Source organism: Marmota monax, unplaced genomic scaffold (genome assembly GCF_021218885.2).
Source record: "Marmota monax isolate L192 unplaced genomic scaffold, Marmota_monax_Labrador192_F-V1.1 WCK01_AAM20220418_F8-fsc00042, whole genome shotgun sequence".
NCBI classification, from domain to species: domain Eukaryota; kingdom Metazoa; phylum Chordata; class Mammalia; order Rodentia; family Sciuridae; genus Marmota; species Marmota monax.
The window spans coordinates 12,580,299-12,599,184 of NW_026693008.1; the positions used below are offsets into that span (position 1 = coordinate 12,580,299).

Below are 18,886 nucleotides of genomic sequence, written 5' to 3' on the forward strand. Positions count from 1 at the left end.
CCAGATTTAGCAAATAACAAATTTATCTAAATGTCCTCAGAGACAACCAATGCTCTTGTGTCTCCCAAATATCTAATACATATATAAATTCTATATAAACAATAGATATTAAATCTTGTTAATTATATGAATGACCACAATGTCTTCTATCTTTTATTCATTCACTTTTATTATGGAGAAATTAGATCTTAAACCTATGATGAAAACTTGTTTTATTACTTTTAATTTTTGCAGGGGGAGAAGGGTTGTTTAACTGGGGATTATATCTGGGGACATGTAAACCCAGGGATACTCTATTACTGAGTTACATCCCCAGCCCTTTTTATTTTTCATTTTGAGATAAGATCTTGCTAAGTTGCCCAGGATGAACTTGAGCTTGCAAACCTCCTGCCTCAGCCTCCCAAACCGCTGAGATTACAGACATGTGCCACCACACTCGGCTCTGATGAATATAATATTTAAAAAGGCTGAGTTGTAAAGTCTGTTTTATCAGTTACCTTTTACAATAAGTGTTATAACTCTTTAGTCTATCATTTAAGCAGAAGCTTCTTACAAAAGACTTTATGCTTGGATGACCAAGTATTGATGCTGCATCAAAACATTGCCTCATTTGCTTTTTCATACTTTGCATATTTTCATTCATTATGGAAATAAAACAAAAAATTATTAATCTTTTACTATATGTATTATTCTTTCGACTTACCTATGTTTCTATCTGTGTTAAAACTGTTAGACCTACAAATAATTAAAAAAAAATTACTGATTGATAACATAAAACTTAACATTTAGGACCTTGATAAGTCTTTTTTTTTTTTTTTTTTTAATGGTGCTGGGGATTGAACCCATGGCCTCACACAAGCTATAAGCAAGACACTACCACTGAGCTACATGCACAGCCCATAAATTTAATGGCATTCTGAAATATATAAATTTGAATGGTGTACTACATAAGAGAATGAAATCTTTTCCCCAAGAACAACAAATATCTCATAATATTTAATAAATCCAAATTTAGAGAACAAGAAGAACTTAGAAGCACTTAGTTTGATCACATACCCATATTTCCCAAATTTAAGGGAGCTATCCTCCCCCACAAAAAAAAATATCTATTAAAAGAGACAAGTCCAGTAAGTCAAATACTTCTTCATGATAAGATTAGAAAAATAGTTGCAACATATAAATATGTTCATTCATCATTCAATAAATATTACTACCAGGCACGATTCCAGGTAACAAGATTATAAGAATAAACCTAACAAAGTCTCTGCTTTCTAATGAGAAACACAGACAATAATCAAACAGAATAGAGTTTAACCAAAAATAGTGTCTACCAGGTGGTAGGGGTTTTAAGTGTTATGGAAGAAGGGAAAAAAAAGACATACTGGGGTTTATTTATTTTTGTGGTACTAGGAATTGAACCTAGGGCCTTATGCATTAGGTGAGTGCTCTATCACTGAAGTACACCCCTAACACGTTTTTCAAATTTAAGACACTGTCTCACCAAGTTGCCCAGGCTGGCTTCAAATATGAGAGCCTCTTGCCTCCACTTCCTAGTAGCTGGGATTACAGATGTGCACCACTACACCACAGTATAGGGGTTTAAATTTTTAAAAAAATTTAAAAAGGGAAGGACTCACTGAGAAGCTCACGTTTTAAAGAAACATAAGAACAAATTACAGAAATAATGGGGAAAAGGAATCACAAATGCACTATCCCAAGGCATTGATGGCACATTCAAGGTACAAGATAGATGTTCAAAAAAATGTATGTTTGAAATGATATGGAAGATAACAGATGGAAGCAAAGATGAAATAAAATTAAGTTACTATTTCTAGGGGAGGTAACCTTGTAATTATAAATGTGGGAAAGGGAGGGCAGCACTGGGGATTAAACTCTGGGCCTTTGTTATGCTAGGCAAATATTGTAGCACTGGGTATATTAACGTGGTTTTTTTTTTTGTTTTTGTTTTTGTTTTTGAGATGAGGTCTCACTAAGTTGCACAGCCTGGCTTATTCCTGCCTGAGTAACTGGGATGATAGATGTGTGCCACAGCATCTGGCTGTGCTAGGTATCTTAAAGATCACTCATGAAAAAAATGCTATAGCAAATGTGTGTTATCATGGGGATCATAAATATAGGATAATAGAATTAAAACTCAACTGTCTTTATATTATGTGAACAGGTACTTATGGCTGTGGATAGCCTCCAGGGCTTATTTATTAACATGAAAAAAGTGCTTCAGATCTGGGGTTGTGGCTCAGTGGTAGAGCACTTGCTTAGCACTGGGTTCAATTCTCAGCAACACATAAAAATAAATAAAATAAAGGCATTATGTCCATCTACAACTAGAAAGTAATTAAAGATTTTTTTTAAAGTGCTATATCTGAAGACAACTTAAAATGAAAGATAATTTTGATCTGGAAAACCGATTCAGGAGGCCAACTTTAAAATACATGTTTCATGATATGTGGCTTTTTTTAAAAAAGTCATTTGGGCTGGGGATGTGGCTCAAGCGGTAGAGCTCTCGCCTGGCATGCGTGCGGGCCAGGTTCGATCCTCAGCACCACATACAAAGATGTTGTGTCCGAAGAAAAGTAAAAAAAATAAATAAAAATTCTCTAAAAAAAAGTCATTTATTTCTAAATTGAAAGCACACATGATTTCAAGTACATATAGGAACTCAATATAAAAATGAGTAGACCTCTCTCTCTACAAACGTACTATTCCACTTGGTTAAAACCAAATGATTAAAATGAATGCCCAAAGTGGGCAGCAATGTATAAACATACCCAGGGCAACTCCCCATTGTGTGTCTGGGTGCTATAGAACACACTTGTAATCCCAGCATTTGGGAAGCTCAGGCAAGAGTATTACAAGTTTGAGGCCAGCCTCGGTTAACTTAAGCGAGACTATCTCAAAAAAATAAATAAATAAATAAAAGGGATAGCAATGCAGCACCAGTAGTACAGTACCCAAGTTCAATGACCAGTATTGCAGGGGATAAAAAACCCACAAATCTTGGGGAAAAGGGCCAACAATTTATATATGGTCACCTTCAATTACAGCATGCAAGATAATCATCAATAGTACTCAACAGTAACTGAACATCAGAATCACCAGGAAGCATTCAATCACCAATGACTAGGCTTCCCATGACTGAGATGTTTTGCAGAAGCTCCTCATTTCAGGAGAGCTAATGAACAAAATGTTACTTTTTAAAACTGCATTTACAACTACACAAACTTTGAACAACAAAAAAAGAGCTTAACCAAATAAAGTTTAAGTAAACTTTAGCTTAAACTTTTTTTCCACAGAGTCAATCTTATCCTTCACATTGACTTTTTTGAGTACTAGGGATTAAATTTAGAGATGCTTTACTACTGAGCTAGAACCCCAGCTTTTTTTATTTTCTTTTTTTTTTTCATTTTTAATTTTGAGACAGGGTCTTGCCAAGTTGCTTTAGGCCCTTACTAGTTTTCTGAAGTTGGCCTCAAATTTGCAATCCCCTGCCTTAGCTTCATGAGTTATTGGGATTACAGGTATGCACCACCACACACAACTTTCACACTGACCTATTAAAAGTTATCCTGAACACTTGAGAATCCAATTAAGTTTTTTAAAAATGGAGGGGAGGGGAGGAAAGAAAGTAGTCCATCTAAATCAGTAGCATAAGCTCTATATCACATCACTCTGGATAATGTCTAAAACTCATCTTACCTGGATGAAGATACAAATTTTACAGTTTGTATATCATCTTTGTAAGTAAAAGACACAACTGCATACGGACAAACGTGCCTTGGTCTTCGCCTTAGTTCATCAAAGCCATACTCATAAAAATAATACTAAATATAAAAAAAATGGAAAATTAACTTCTTTAAGTAGGCAAGTAATATGGAGTGGAAACGTTTATCTGATTTTTGAGAATCAAAAACCATTTACCACTTCTGATTTTAAAGTTATAGCTCCAGCATTAATTAATTTAACAAAATTTGCACTTGATATATTCATCTTATGATATAAAATATTGTGCTACAATGTATCAAATCCCATGTTATTAGTACTGGTTGTTCCAAAAGTTTACTTTTGAAGAGCTGACTACTGGGAAGATGCGATAAGTTTTCCAGTAAAATTATTACAAACAGAGCAGAAACTCCCAGGTCAGTACAGAAAAGCCAACTTGGTACGAAAAATAAAATATTAAGGCCATAATCTCAACCAAACCCAAGTATCATCCTATGACCCATCAGCTTCTCCCCTTCACCTATTCACCATATTCATTAGGCTAGGATTTTGTGACTTGTAGACTAGTCATTTTCATTTTTAAAAAGAATGCTTCAGCTTTTACTTTGTTGGTTTTTTTTTTTTTTTTTTTTTTGGTACCAGGGATTGAACCCAGAAGCACTTAACCAGTGGCCCACATCCCCAGCCCTTTTTATTTTTTTGAGACAGGGTCTCACTAAGTTGCTGAGGCTGGCTTTGAACTTGGAATCCTTCTGTCTCCACTTCCCAAACTGTGGGACTATAGGCATACACCATTGTGCCCAGCTGCTTCAGGTTTTATAAACAAAGCAGCACTCTTTTAAAAAGTTCTTACCTCTGGGAAATTACCAATAATGTTTCTGCTCTTAAAAAAAAAAAAAAGCCTCAAATGTATCTTGAAACATACAGCTAGATTACAAATCCTCCTAGAGAAACCATAATTACACTGAAGTTATATCAGTCAATATACTGTCCAGAAGGTAATCAAATGAGTCAGCTCGAGATGCCTGTGGAAAATATAATTTTCACTACTCCCAATCAAAGGTCTTCCCTAGAGATTCTTCACAAATGATTTTTTTTTTAATTTTACTATATTCATGTAAAATAAAATTTTTAAAAAAATTTTACTGTATTCATGTAAAATAAAATTTATTTAATTTTACATGAATACAGTAAAATTAAAAAAAAATATTTCTAGGTAGGTTAGCATCACTACTTTTCACAACCCATGTGGACATAAACTTTTATTTTTCGAGTTTTGGATACTGAACCCTGGGCCTTATGTATGTGAGGCAAGCCCTCTTGCACTGAGCTACATCCCCAGTCCTGTCACTTTTTTGTTTGTTTAAAAGATAATATTACTTTATAGTCAAACCTCACATAAAAACGTAACATACACCAAGTATTACACTTTTAAATATGTGTAATTCAGCAACTGACACAAAAAATATATACACAATTATTCAGTCATAAAAATGAATAAAATTTTGTCATTTACTATAACACAGATGAAACAAGAGGACCCTGTTAAATGAAGGAAATTGGGTTCAGAAATAAATACTACACAGTCTCACTTTTATGTAGAAGATAAAAAATTGCTCTAACAATTGAGATCATAAAAGTATATAGAGTAGAAAAGGGGATATGAGAGCTGGGATGGGTGTGTAAGAGGGGGAAATGTAGAGAGGTAGGTTAAGGGGCATGGTATGGGGTATGGTTGAATAGTTCTTTTGCTTTTTTTTAGTAGATGGGACAGAACCTAGGACCTCATATATGACTCAGCACATGCTCTACCCTGAGCTACATTCTCCAGCCAGGAGGAATAACTTTGAATGATCTACAGTATAATAGGGTAGCTATGGTTGACAACAACTAACTATATAGTTCAAAACAGCAGAGATTATAAATGCTTCCAACACAAAATGATAAATTACCTAGATCTGACAACATTGCATATATGTATTGAAATGTCACTCTGTACAACATTAATATGTACAATTATGTGTCAAATTAAAATGTTTTAAAGGAGAAAAAATGAATAGTTACTATACCAACTATACCTGAATAAAACTTTAAAAAATTGTTTGTATTTTAAGTTAATAAAAATAGAAAATATCAAGTCAACAGTATAAAATGTTATGAATTAAGGTATTTTAAGAGGCTTTAACTTTACCATGAACACAGGTAGTGTTTTATTAGTCAGATCCTTTTATCCCCAGAAAAAACAAGGTTTCAAATGAAATACAGTATGCTAAAACAGTGATCACACCAGGTTGAGGTCATAGCCTACAAGGGAAAACTAAATAATTTGAATATTACCCTGTAGGTCTGAGAAGCCACAGTACATGTCTGAGCCATCTTGGAAACACTAAACACACTGCAGTGAGGGACACTGAAATCTAGCAGTGATTTGTAGAAACCAGATACTGATGTGGTAGCAGAGGGAACTAAAAGAGATATTTTGAAGGATTTGGTAACAGATATGATGTCATAACATTAAAATGGTTCCAGGCACATACCTGAGTAAGCTCATAGGCTCTATAAGCCAAAAGTGATGTAATTCTACTGGCATTCTTCGACACGTGACATTCATGTTTTGGTGTGGGGTCCAAAGCACTTTTATTTAACATAGACTCCAAACTTTTTACACCCATGGGATCATATATACTCTTTATTTTACCCTAAAACAGAGAAAACTTTTAAGTGCCTACCTAAACATGATTTTTAACTATATGACATTAATATTTTAATAAGAAAAGAGAAATTCTATTCATAACACTCTTCATTAACCCAAATCACATTAGCAACACATTACCCTTTTCATTTTCTTTGGAAGAGAAAACAACCATTAAGTATGGTTAGCTTAAATCAAAGTTCACTCTCAAAAGTATCTTCATATATTAGCAAGAGTGGGCCTCAACATAAATGTAATTCTTAATTTAATCAAACTCTGAAAGTCAACTAAAATTAAAATCTAGATCACTGTAATCCCAGCAACTCAAGAGGCTAAGGCAAGAAGATTCAAGTTAGAGGCCAATCTGGGCATTTTATCCAGATTCTGCCTCAAAATAAAAAAGGGGAAGGGAATATAGCTCAGTGGTAGTGCACCCTGGATTCAATTCCCAGTACCCCTCACGAGCAAATCACATATTTTGATGCCATATTTTGATAGGTGAAATGTAAAAGTTCCAATTACCTTCATTATTTTAAAAATAACAACATCACCCACTGCCCCAGCTTCCAAAGGGTTAGCTTGCAATAAATCAGCATACCTAGAAAGATAGACACCTAATAGAGAAAAATTACAGAATTTGAATAAGTAGGGTATGAATAAAAATTAAAAATCCAAATACTTAACAAATAATGAAAGAGATAAATGGTATAACAACTTTTAAAGAGATGTAACAGAGGACTAAGGTTGTGACTTAGTGGTAGAGCAGTCGCCTAGCATGTATGAGGCACTGGGTTCAATCCTCAGCACCACATAAAAATAAATAAAGGTATTGTGTCCACCTACAACTTAAAAAATATATTTAAAAAAAATTTTTTTTAAGAAGAGATGTAACAGAAATCTAATATTTAACCAAAGTAAAATTTTTTTAAAAAATGAAGTTAATTACAATTAAAAGAAGACAAAAGTCACCTGGACTAGAATAATACATTTGAAAAAGTAAGCTTTAATCATTTAGAAGTATGCAAAACAAAATAAAAAATTTTATACATTTCAGACCCTGAAACTACTGTCTTGTTACAGACACATGATAAAGCATGCAGTAATAGAATTACAAAGACTGCAGCAAAATTGAGACTTTTCAAAGGCAGCTTAAAAGTAGGTAAATAAAAAAGAAAACAAATTACCCATGGAAGGTCTGCCAAGAATTGTTATTTTGGACTGGCCCACCTGTAATCCTTTTTCACATATACTTTGAACCTATATGAACAAAACATTTCATTTTGCAATCATAACATTAAAAACATGAAGTAATTGATAAACAGGTTTTAAATAAAATCTAAACTTCGACACCATGTACATTCTACATTTTAGAAATATCACATTTATGAGATAGTCTATGACTAAATATCAACATGAAACTGACTTACACTTCCAAAGTAATCATATTTGGAATCCATCTTTATTGGTGCTAGGGATGACAGATAACTCTGAATTCTGGTCTCTCACAAACATTACCTTTTAGAATATTAGAACTAGCAAAATATTTAAAGAGAAAATAACTCCACTAACCATCTTTAATTAAAAAGGTATTCCTTTATAATTAACAATATAGAAAATAATTTTTAAAAAAGAAAATGCATTATCAACACGTCTAGGGAAAGAAGACAAGAGTTGATCAGAGAAAATGTAGCATATTTGATAATTATGAAGCAACTATTTTGCCCTCTTAAATCATTTCTTCAACTCATGTATCCAGAAAAATGTTATTTATACTTATCAAATGTATCATTGAATAATTATGAAATTAACCTACAATAGAAACACCTTTCTATTGTTTTTCTGCAATTAGTTAACTCACCTGATATCTATCAACCATGAGAAATGCATAGGATTCTGAAAGTTCCTTATCTAAACGACCATCAGACTTCAGTTCTCTTCGCTTTTCTGCAAACTAAATGAAATTGAATCTGTAAAAATTCCTCAGCATGTGACTGTTTGGTTAAACAAAGAGTTAAGAATTATTTTCCATGGAATCCCAAACTCAACAAAGTAGAACTTTCTTCCCAATTTCTTTTCTTTTATATTAAATAATTTATTTTTTTTCTTCCCAATTTCTTTTCTCCCTATTTTAATTGGCTCTTACCTATAGAAAATAGTCAAATAACCCATCAATTTTAACTAAATTTCTACTAAAAATCTAGCATATTCCAGTTTTTTACATGTCAAATATTTCTAAACATCTCATTTTCCTAAATCAAAACTCAAATATCAAATCTGTACATGAAACTTAGGTTCACTGTCTAATATGCTCAAGTATTCCCCCTTTGTTCATACTTTTTCACTAAGAATTTCCACTAATGATGTTAACATAACCCAACCAAGCAACTGTGGAACAAAATGAGCATATCCTTAAAATACACACACATAAAATTCAATTATCTTCCAATTTAGACAGTTAAATTAGTATGTACTCAAAATAAACAGCAAAAAGTCATATTATAAGCAGGGCTTGGTGGCACATGCCTGTAATCCCTGTAATTAACTTGGGGGCTAATGCAGGAGAATCACAAGCTCAAGCCCAGCAATGGGCAACTTAGTGAGACTGTCTAAAAATAAATAATAAGGGTTAGGGATGTAGGCTCAGTATTAGAGCATGCCTGGGTTCAATCTTCAGTATAGCCAAAAAAAAAAAAAAAAAAAAGTAATATAAACAATACCTATACTAAAGACTTATAAGTTATTTCATATAATGCCACATTAATCAGAATTTAACATAGTAGATAAACATCATACTATAGCAACAATGTTTAGGAGGGAAAAATCATACCATTTAAAGCCTGTTTACCCTTCTGTAATTTAGCCTTCTTAAAAGCTAGTATTTCTAGAGAAAAGGTTTTCCTAGGCTGGTAATTGGTGCTGAAAAGACTATTTCAAAAAGTACAAATTAAAACATACCTCCTTTTCCAAAAGCTCATTATGTATCAAGCAAGCACGTTTGTAGTTAAAATTTGCTACTGAAGTTGGTTCGAGGTAAGATGAATGGAGAATATTTAAAACATCTTCAAATTCTCGAGAGCCTGGTGTTAGTGGCTGGAAAAGTGCTACAATAAAAAACATTTATTAATTTTAAAATTATTTCATCTCAAATGTAATTTCTACTTTTGAGGTTTTGTTACTCTAACTTAAAAGTGGAAAAAAAGCATCAAGTTTATTTTATTGACATACAAGAGATATTAACTCACTGAAGAAATATTGAAACCAGTTGGCTAGACTGACCAGTTATTCAACAATAAGGATCTGCTCTTAAACACAAACAAGGAGGTTGCAATTTTCAAACCCTAGGAATGCTACATTAGGCAATCTTAATTATTTAGACAGACTGTTATAAGAACCTATGCATGAACTTGACTTTTTCTAAACTATTTCACGTCATACTGAACTAGTATGTTTAGAACTGTTATTCAGTAAACTCAATGCTTATGCCATAAACAAACACATTAAAAATGATTAAAAGTGATGATATTGGTGCCAAAGTTGTAAGTAGCACAGCATATTGCATCTACATAGCTTTACTATCAATACCAAGTAGTATATTTATTTTGACAGCTTAGTAAAATTTTAAAACGTGGATCTTTGGATTCAAACCTCAACACAAATACCAGACCAACCATATGCTAGTTTTGTGTTGGATAGTGTATAAATGATTTAATTAAATAGCTCAGCTCCTTCATCATAAAATGGAGAACTCTTACCTGTTCTAATAGCGACTACATGGACCACATGGGATATGACAATGCACAAGTAAACAAAGGACAACGTCTGTTACAAAGTACTAATTTTTTACTCCCCATATTTTCAACCATTCTACATCCTATTTAATTTTTAAAACACTCAAGTAAAATATCTAATTTGTTCTTCAGGATTACCAACTTAATAACCTCAAATTTTCAATTTACACAACTTTACTAATAAATTTCAAACATCCACTCTATGTATATCCAATTTTCCTCAAACCAAAAAGGAACCACTTTTTACTGTAGAACAATTCATAGAAACTATTGTTATACTATCTTCTATCCAAAACACTTATTTAATAAGAGTCAATAATGTCTATCAAAAGAGACTACAAATCAAAGTGTTCTGGGCTGGGGATGTGGCTCAAGCGGTAGCGCGCTCGCCTGGCATGCTTGCGGCCTGGGTTCAATCCTCAGCACCACATACAAACAAAGACGTTGTGTCCGCCGAAAACTGAAAAATATTAAAAAAAAAAATTCTCTCTTAAAAAAAAAATGAAAGTATTCTACTTGTACACAAGCTCTAAAGTATGTCATCTGGCAGCTAACTTAACTGTTTTTACTGTATTTTCTACATATGGTTATTGAATTACAAAGGGCATAGTGTTAAGTGATATATTAACAAACCACGTATATATTATAGAAGTGTCTGTAAAAACTGTAGTTTTCAAACCAGGCATTGTGGTGCATGCCTGTAATCACAACCACTCAGGAGGCTCAGGCAGGAGGATCACAAGGTCATGGCCAGAGCTAGGGATACAGCTTGGTGGTAGAGATTCCCTGGGTTCAATCCTCAGTAACGCCGAGAAAAAAAAAAAAAAAAAAAAAGGTAGTTTCTAATGACAAAATGTCATTATAAAGCGAACAGTAACCTACTTTGAGATTGCAAGCATGCAAAGAATAAAGTCAACATGGTTACAGTAATGCAATTAATAAAAATACTAAAAGCAAGCTTGAAAGTAATACTAAATTGAATAAGACCACATGATTACTAAACACAAAGTATCCTATAATCAAATTTGCAGATGTACTGAATAACTTATTAACTGTAAACTCAATCCAGAGCAGAAATTATGGCTGCCTTGTTCATTACTCATCATATGCCAGTAGGTAGAACTGTGAGTGCTGCCCCAAGTAGGTTGAAAGAAGAGCTGAAATAAGTACATAAAGAAATGAGAATAAACTTTGTGGAGAGATTATTTTATACTGAATACAAATATAATCTACAACTACCAATATATGATTATCATTTAAAATTAAAACAATTCACTCAAATTCAATAATATAAAACAAAATGAAAGCTCAGAAAAGAGAGTAAGAGAACTACATTATCAAAATTCAAAATATTTTAGAAAATATAGTAGGATAAACCAACATCTTATTTCTGTAACAACTATCTCCTACTAAGTTGTGAAAAATTTGGCAAGGAAAACAGCATGTGGAAGTCTTTATAGGTTTTCACACCCAAAATGGGCCAAGTTTCATTTTCAAAGTCAAGTTTATGCATAATTTTTCTGTTTCTCAACAATGACTTCACATACCTGTATCAAAAAATCACATGGCTTCAAATTTCTATGACATAGTCTACATGAAACACATTTATACCCCAACACTATTTATACCAATCTAATTATTAGTAAAAATTAGTCCAATTTGCATAAGATTGACATTCTAATTTTCCTCAAAAAAAAAAAAAAAAAAAAAATCACATAACTTCCAATTCATTCCAAAGCAATGTCCAATAAAGTTATGTCAAATGTACTCAAGTAAACTCAGTAAGGAAAAAATTCTTGCAAATAGAAATACAGCAATAGTTGTATGTTTTTAGATCTAACAATAAATACTTGTGTAGGCATTTCATATTTCAAATGCCTCATTGACTTCAGTTAGGTGAGAGTTATATCCCCGATTTTGGTCCAATGATCATTTCAATCAAAAAAAAAAAAAATGTTCTAACTATTCTAAGGAATCCAAGTTTACAACTTGGTATTGGCAATATAGAAATTTAGTAATTTAGTTCACCTTCAGAACGTACATTTCCTGGTAGTCTATGTTATGTCCTTAATAAGAGATCGCTTAACACTGCAAATAACCTAATAAATGTATCTTGTCACGTTTAGTGTGTATGTATATTATAACCTCAATAATGGATCATTATTAAGACAATAACAACTATGTGATACTGATTTTGAAGAGAATATCTCCATCATCCATTTTCACTTAGAGAAGTAGGTATCCAATATACTATTCTCTGTATTCTGAAAGTAACTGAGTCTAATCATTACTAGGTCACTACCACTTTTCAGATACTAAGAGATTTACAAGCATTATCCCATTTATTCACCAAACACATGAAGTTCAATGTCTGTTCCTCAAACTCAAATAAAATTGACACAGGTAAAAGCTGACAGCCCAAGGTTAGAGTTAATGAACAGGACAGGCAGAATTCAAATTCAATGACTCCAAACCACTGTAAGCAAAACAAAAGATGCATGCGTAGGTAATCAAACTGTATTCTTCCATTGGGTCAAGAGCTGGAAAAATATGATTATTTCCTAATGTTATAGATCAGGAAATCATATAGGACATTTAGGCACAGGCAATCAGCTATAAAGAATAAAGAATCTGATTTCTACCTATTATGCTTTCTATCCTCTTATGTCTTCTTTCAAACCTCTTAACATTCTTTTCTAATATTAACTTTCCTAGTGATGACAGGGCCAAAAGTCATAATACTCTATGTGTCAATAGCAGTAACAAGAGAAATTCTTTAACACACAAAACCTTGTTTAATTTCATTATGAGCATGTCAGAAAGATGAGTTGGCTTTGATAATACAAGGTTTCCCTACTGACAAACTAATTATCAGATGTATTTTAAGAGACTGAAGAACACAGTTTTGGAATGGTACTTGAAGATTTATAATTCAAAACAGGAAACTAATAGAATCAGAACTAGAATTCATATCTCCTGACTCCCATACTACAAAAAAGATATTTTTAATTGTTGATAACATACATTCAAAAATTGAAGGCTATATTCAGTTTAAACAGTTGGCACAGACACAGAGCTTATTTTTTAAAAAACAAAACATTAGTCTAAAAAATTACTACAGACATAATGTTTTAGAAATGGGCCTTACATCTGTAAATCAAAATGGTTAGAGAGAGTACAGAATTAGGAATGAATACACTGAGGAAGTCAAGAGAAACCAGTAAGAATATGAAACTTTTTTGGGCTGAGGACTAGTTAAAGTAAATTTTACCTCTATTGTTTAGAATTTATAGGCAACTATCAAAAAAAGTTTTATGTGGGGCTGGAGCTTGGCTCAGTAGTCGAGTGATGACCTGGCACATGTAAGGCACTGAGTTTGATCCTCAGCACCACATAAAATAATATAAAGTTATCATGTCCACCTGCAACTAAAAAAAAAAAACACATATTAAAAAAATAAGAGACTTTGCCTGTTTAAAAAAAAAAAAAGTTCTATGTGAATGACTAGGTTCTGCCTAGACTTTCCAGTTCAGGCTTATTTCTATATAGGGAGAGCTGCAGTTCCCAGAATGCAGTCACCCTTAAACTTCCTTAAGACTTGGCTGACCCAGCTACTTGGGGAGGCTAAGGCAGGAAGATAATGATCACAAGTTCAAGGGTAGTCTGGGCAACTTAGCAAGACCCAGTTTCAATATTTTAACAAAGGGCTGGGAACCCCCTGGTAGAGCACTTATTTGCCTGACACATGGGAGGCCCTGGGTTCAACCCCTGATACCACACCAAAATAAATTTTTTTTAAAAAAATCACACACACAAAATACCATTACTCCCACCTGTCTACAGTGTTTTCAAAAAGATAATTGCAAGTTTCTTGAGGGAAAAGTTGGAGATTGGAAGGAAAATGAGCCATCACCTCTACTGGACTAAACTAGTATAAAAACTGGCACATGAGCTTCAGTTAATTTGAGATTCCCTTATCCCCTACAAAAAAAAAAAAAAAGTAACCAACATTTTCCAGAAAGTACTTCATCACTACTCCCCAAGAACTTTGTAGAAAAAACTATCAAATAAAAATACCAATTAAGGTGACTTTTAATAATTTACTAAATTTAGAAAGAAAGATGGTGATTGTAAACATCTAACAAAATGCAACTGTACACTTTGGTTAAACGTAAGGACAGTGTGTCTTTATACTACAGAAAGTAGCTCAACCAATAAATAACACACATCAAAAACAGTAAAGTAAGGCTGGAGTTGTAACTCAGTGATAAAGCACTTGCCCGCATGCATGAGGTCATGACTTCAATCACCAGCACCACACACACTAAAAAAATGTGTTTACACACACACACACACACACACACACACATGCCCTTCTAGTCAACAGTTAGGTCATTCAAATCAGTACTGATTAAATATGTTCATGGCAAACACAATTTTTCCAACTCAAAATTCTCCAAGGTTGAATACATGTTAGTATTCTACATTTTAATGGGGGAAAAATGTTTTCCCCAAACATGTTAGACCAAAAACCAGCTCAAATCTTTGTTACACCATTGAGTAGTGGTAAGTACTCTAAACCTAGGTTCAAATTCCAACTCCACCATTTATTGGCTGTATGACAAGTTACTTCTCAATACTTTTTTCCTCATCTGTACAAATAGAATCGTTGAGATTTAGTTAATATACATAAAGTGCTTAAAACAAGGCCCATAATTTATTAAACACTATGAATTGCCATATATATTATTAATTCAATTAGAATGGTGTTATTTTAGATTTTAGGCTATTGCCAAGATCAAGAAAAGACAAGTTATACTCACATAGTATTTCCTTTAAGGTTTTTTTTTTAATTAAAGTCCTAATCTTAATTTGACTGGAAAAGCATAGTTGCAAGCAAAGGTTTGTGATATTAAAATACAAATGCTTCTGATACAAAAAGCTCAAACAGGCATACCTACTGAAAATAACCTAATATTCAAAATAAACACTCAGATGTCAACTAATAATACCTAGGCAAATCCCATAGTGATACCTTTACAAGTCTTCCAGATAATACTAGAAATGTGAAACTAGCAGTACCTGCACTCTTTTCTTTATCAATATAAAGTTGAAACTAAAGGACTGACTTCTCTCAGCTTAAAATCCATGGTAGTAATAGCTACTTATTTAATTTTTTTAAAAGTTCTATTTAAACTGGTGTTACACTTTTTGAACAAATTCTGCTCTGTATAAATATTAAAACAAAAAAATTACCGTTTTCACTAAACGTGAAAAAAAGTATACTGTGAAGTATTTTCCTTACACACAATCCCCTTTACAGGTGAAAGGTTAACAATCTTTTATTTCTAAGTGAAGACTGAAAACAAACTTCCCTTAAAATGACTCCGGGGAGAAAGCATCCAGGGTCTGTATATCTGAATTCCTTAATTATTTTCAAGGGATGTATATTTTTCTCTGGATTTGGTTTATCCAGTTTAAAGACAACCACAGCGCCTCCCCACCTTTCAAACCAAAATGTAAAGGTTTCTAAGCCAGTATTTCAGTTCTAACAAAAGGTAAAAGGGTATGGTAGTTTGTTCATATTCTTAGACACTTAAAACCTAAAATGATCAAAAAATCAAAATGATTTTATCAAGTTGGGAAAAAATGTTAACCTTCTACCCTCATAACTTGAGCCCATTTGAATGTACTTCTAATCTATTTTCAATCAACTGGCAATTTCATAAGCATCTAACTTTTCTCATATTGAGTATAACCATACCTCTTATCTAAATACACCAAAAGAATAGACTATCTTAATCCACATTCTAAAATACTATTTTAACTCACTTTGAAAGATTTTTCTAGAAACATTCCTCATGTTAATGGAAAGATTAAATTTGTCCACATGGTTTCTCACAGCAAGGATTTTCTTGGCTTTGTCATCCAAATAGAAATGAACTTTATCTGTACTGATAAAGGGCTCTAACAATTCAAGTTGTGCAAATGGAGCTGGTTATAGGCATGCACAGTCAAGATTCTAAATTTTCACCGATTTAAATAACAAAAAAGCTTTCTTCAAATTTTTTTTAAAAATTCCAGTTAATTTCTAAAGCAAATCTACTCGATCGAGCAAAAATGAGCGACTTTAAAGCAAATCTAGAATATCCAAAATTATTGGAAAGTCAAAAATAATCCTCTAATAACAGGAAACTTCAACACTAATTTTATCTCCATTGTAAGTTTTATAATATGGCATTATGATTTTAAAAGGTAAACATAGTTAATGTAATTGTTCCCATACTGGTTTCAAAAACTAAGCCTGGACTTACTAAATCTGAAATTCAAAACCATGTTGGAGACTACTGGGCATAAGTGAACTTCTCATTTCTTTTTTCTCCATAGGGAAGTTACTGCACCAAGAACCTACCTTCCCCTTCTTTTCAAATAAATACTGTTTGTATTAAAAATTTTTTAAAAAACTATTAATCTGATGCTTCAAAGACAAGGAAAAAACCTATATGAAAATGAAGTGTGATGGAAAACAGCAGTGTGCATGGATCACATCTACTAATGCAAATTTCTAAACAAGGGAAGACGCTGACATCAAGCAAATTTCAAGTAGACACATAGCTGAAGAATTTTCTTAAGGAGAAACACTTGTGGTCCTCAGAACGCAATGGCCTTGGAGAAAGCCCCAGAATCCATGGCCATGGGCTATTTCCACAGTGAGACTTGTCAGAAGCATCTTTAGGAGGACACATCAGCTTCTCTGCCTTCAGGGGTTGGGAAGGAGGGGCGCCGAGCACCATCTTTCCTCTCTGGGAGCTGCAGCTTTACCGAGAAGCTTCAAACCTGAGCTACTTCCAACTTCCAGGAAGAGGGGGAGCAGCGGAGCGTGGTTCCACCGCTTTCCTCTCGCACCAAGCGCAGCAGCTGGGCGGCCGTGACAGTGAGGGGAGAGGCGGCTGGCGCTGCGTGCATGTTTACGTGTCTCAGATGGGTGTGGGAAGAGGCGACAGAGAGATTCTAATGAAAAGATGGAGGGGAGAGAGAAAGAGGGGTTGGGGAGAAAGGGAGGCACCACCTTTCTTTTCTCTGCTCTTCCTGGGGATCTGAAAACTCCTCCTAACAGGCCTTTCGGGCTCTTCGGGGCCTTTGGGCAGTGCGGCCGCGCCCGTCTCAGATGACTCCTGAGGCTGCTCGTGGCTGAGGCTCTGGGCGGCCTCGGACGCCGTGGTCTCCTCAGGCCCCGGGCCGCTGCTGGGCTCCGCGATGGTGAGGCCGCCGCCGCCGCCGCCATTTTGTGGGGAAGACTCAAGGTCCGGAAGCGCCTGCTTCATCTCTTCGTCTCCGCCGCCGCCGCCACTTTCCCAACTCGCGTCCGTCGGCGGAGAGGCCTCCGTCTCCGCCGCAGTCGCCATCCCGCCGGCGTGAGGAGCTCCGGGAAGCCTCTGCCCACAAGGTCGACGGACGTGGGGGGAAGGGGCGGCAGGCCGGCCTCGCCGCCGAGCTGCTCTCAGCCCACCCACCCCCTTCCCCCCGTGGCTGCGGACCGCGTTCCCGACCTAGCAGCTTCTAGGGAGCCTCAAAGCAGGCGCCCAAACGTGCCGCCCTGGCCCTGAAGCCGCTCCTCTTACGGGCAGTTCTTAAGCCGGCCCCCGCCACTCAACGTGCTCGCGTCGGGGCCGGGAGGGGGCGGGGCCTCGCGAGCTGCTCCGCCAATGGGAGCGCGGCGTCCGCCTCCGCGGGTGCGGATGTACCGCGCCGGGGGGCGGAGCTTTGCGGTGCCGGAGCCCGCCAAAAGGGGCGACCGCAACGCCCTGCGAGTGTCTCGACGCCTCAGTGGACCTCGGCGTGCCTAGGCCCCACGGCGCCTCACGATTTTCCGGGTCCCGCTTTACAGGCGCTGCAGGAGAAGGAGGCGGGCTTGGCCTGGACCCCGGAACTCAGGGCGTCGCCCATCCGGGGTAAGACCGCCTTCTCCACCCCCAATTTATTTGGGCTGAAACAGGCTTCGAATAAGTGAATGGTGGTTGATCCTGATTTTGTGAAATAGTGTGTCCGGAGAAAAGTCCTCCAGAGGCGATAAGAGACTAAGCTACACCAATAAAGCAGCCGAGTTTCTGCACCCGCCACATCTTGCATTTTAACAGACTACCCCCACTCACTCCTCTCCCCTCTTTAGTCCCTTAAAGACTTGACTCAGTGGCACGAACAAGCAAGCGCTGAATACCTGTGATCCTTTAATAAAATTTACACAAGTGTTAAGGGTGAGGGAGGCTGTAGGCTTTTTAACCCCCCTACCTCCACTTGGCTTTTTCAGTTATTTATAGTAAATATAGTTTTTTTTTTTAAACCGCACTTTTAAAAATACAGCAGGTTGTAGCTATCCCTTAATACAACTTGGTAATTTAAGTAGAAAGACTTTTAGTTTCAACTCAGCATTAACTTATAGGTTAATATGAGTACAACCATTATTTAATGGGTGCTTTCTAGATGCTAGACACTAATTTACCCACATTACCTCCATTTAATTTTTCCAACAACAAACAAAGAAGATAGTATTTTGCCCCATTTAAAATGTGTTGCAAAACTTGGACATAATTAAAGAAAAATCAAGTCTTGAAGCCACGTCTATTTAACTCTAGCAGAAAGTACTTAAGTATTGCACTGACTGCTT

General features: G+C 35.3%; 1 protein-coding gene across 9 annotated transcripts in view; it reads right to left on the reverse strand.

Moving 5' to 3' along the window:
- The window catches only part of Tasor (transcription activation suppressor), a 45,160-nt gene extending 27,293 nt beyond the window's left edge, over nucleotides 1–17,867 (reverse strand). For 7 of the 9 annotated variants that reach the window (XM_046452860.2, XM_046452861.2, XM_058582167.1 and 4 more), the window contains exons 1-8: nucleotides 17,291–17,867; nucleotides 9,389–9,534; nucleotides 8,292–8,384; nucleotides 7,618–7,690; nucleotides 6,956–7,047; nucleotides 6,279–6,440; nucleotides 3,718–3,842; nucleotides 704–735 (exon numbers count right to left, since the gene is read on the reverse strand). In XM_046452860.2, coding sequence (XP_046308816.1) covers nucleotides 704–735; nucleotides 3,718–3,842; nucleotides 6,279–6,440; nucleotides 6,956–7,047; nucleotides 7,618–7,690; nucleotides 8,292–8,384; nucleotides 9,389–9,534; nucleotides 17,291–17,627 — 1,060 coding nt within the window. In that variant the 5' untranslated portion in view covers nucleotides 17,628–17,867. The remainder of the gene's footprint in view (nucleotides 1–703; nucleotides 736–3,717; nucleotides 3,843–6,278; nucleotides 6,441–6,955; nucleotides 7,048–7,617; nucleotides 7,691–8,291; nucleotides 8,385–9,388; nucleotides 9,535–17,290) is intronic. The other 2 variants (XM_046452863.2, XM_046452862.2) reach the window with 1 other exon arrangement.
- Between the last annotated feature and the right edge of the window lie 1,019 nt (nucleotides 17,868–18,886).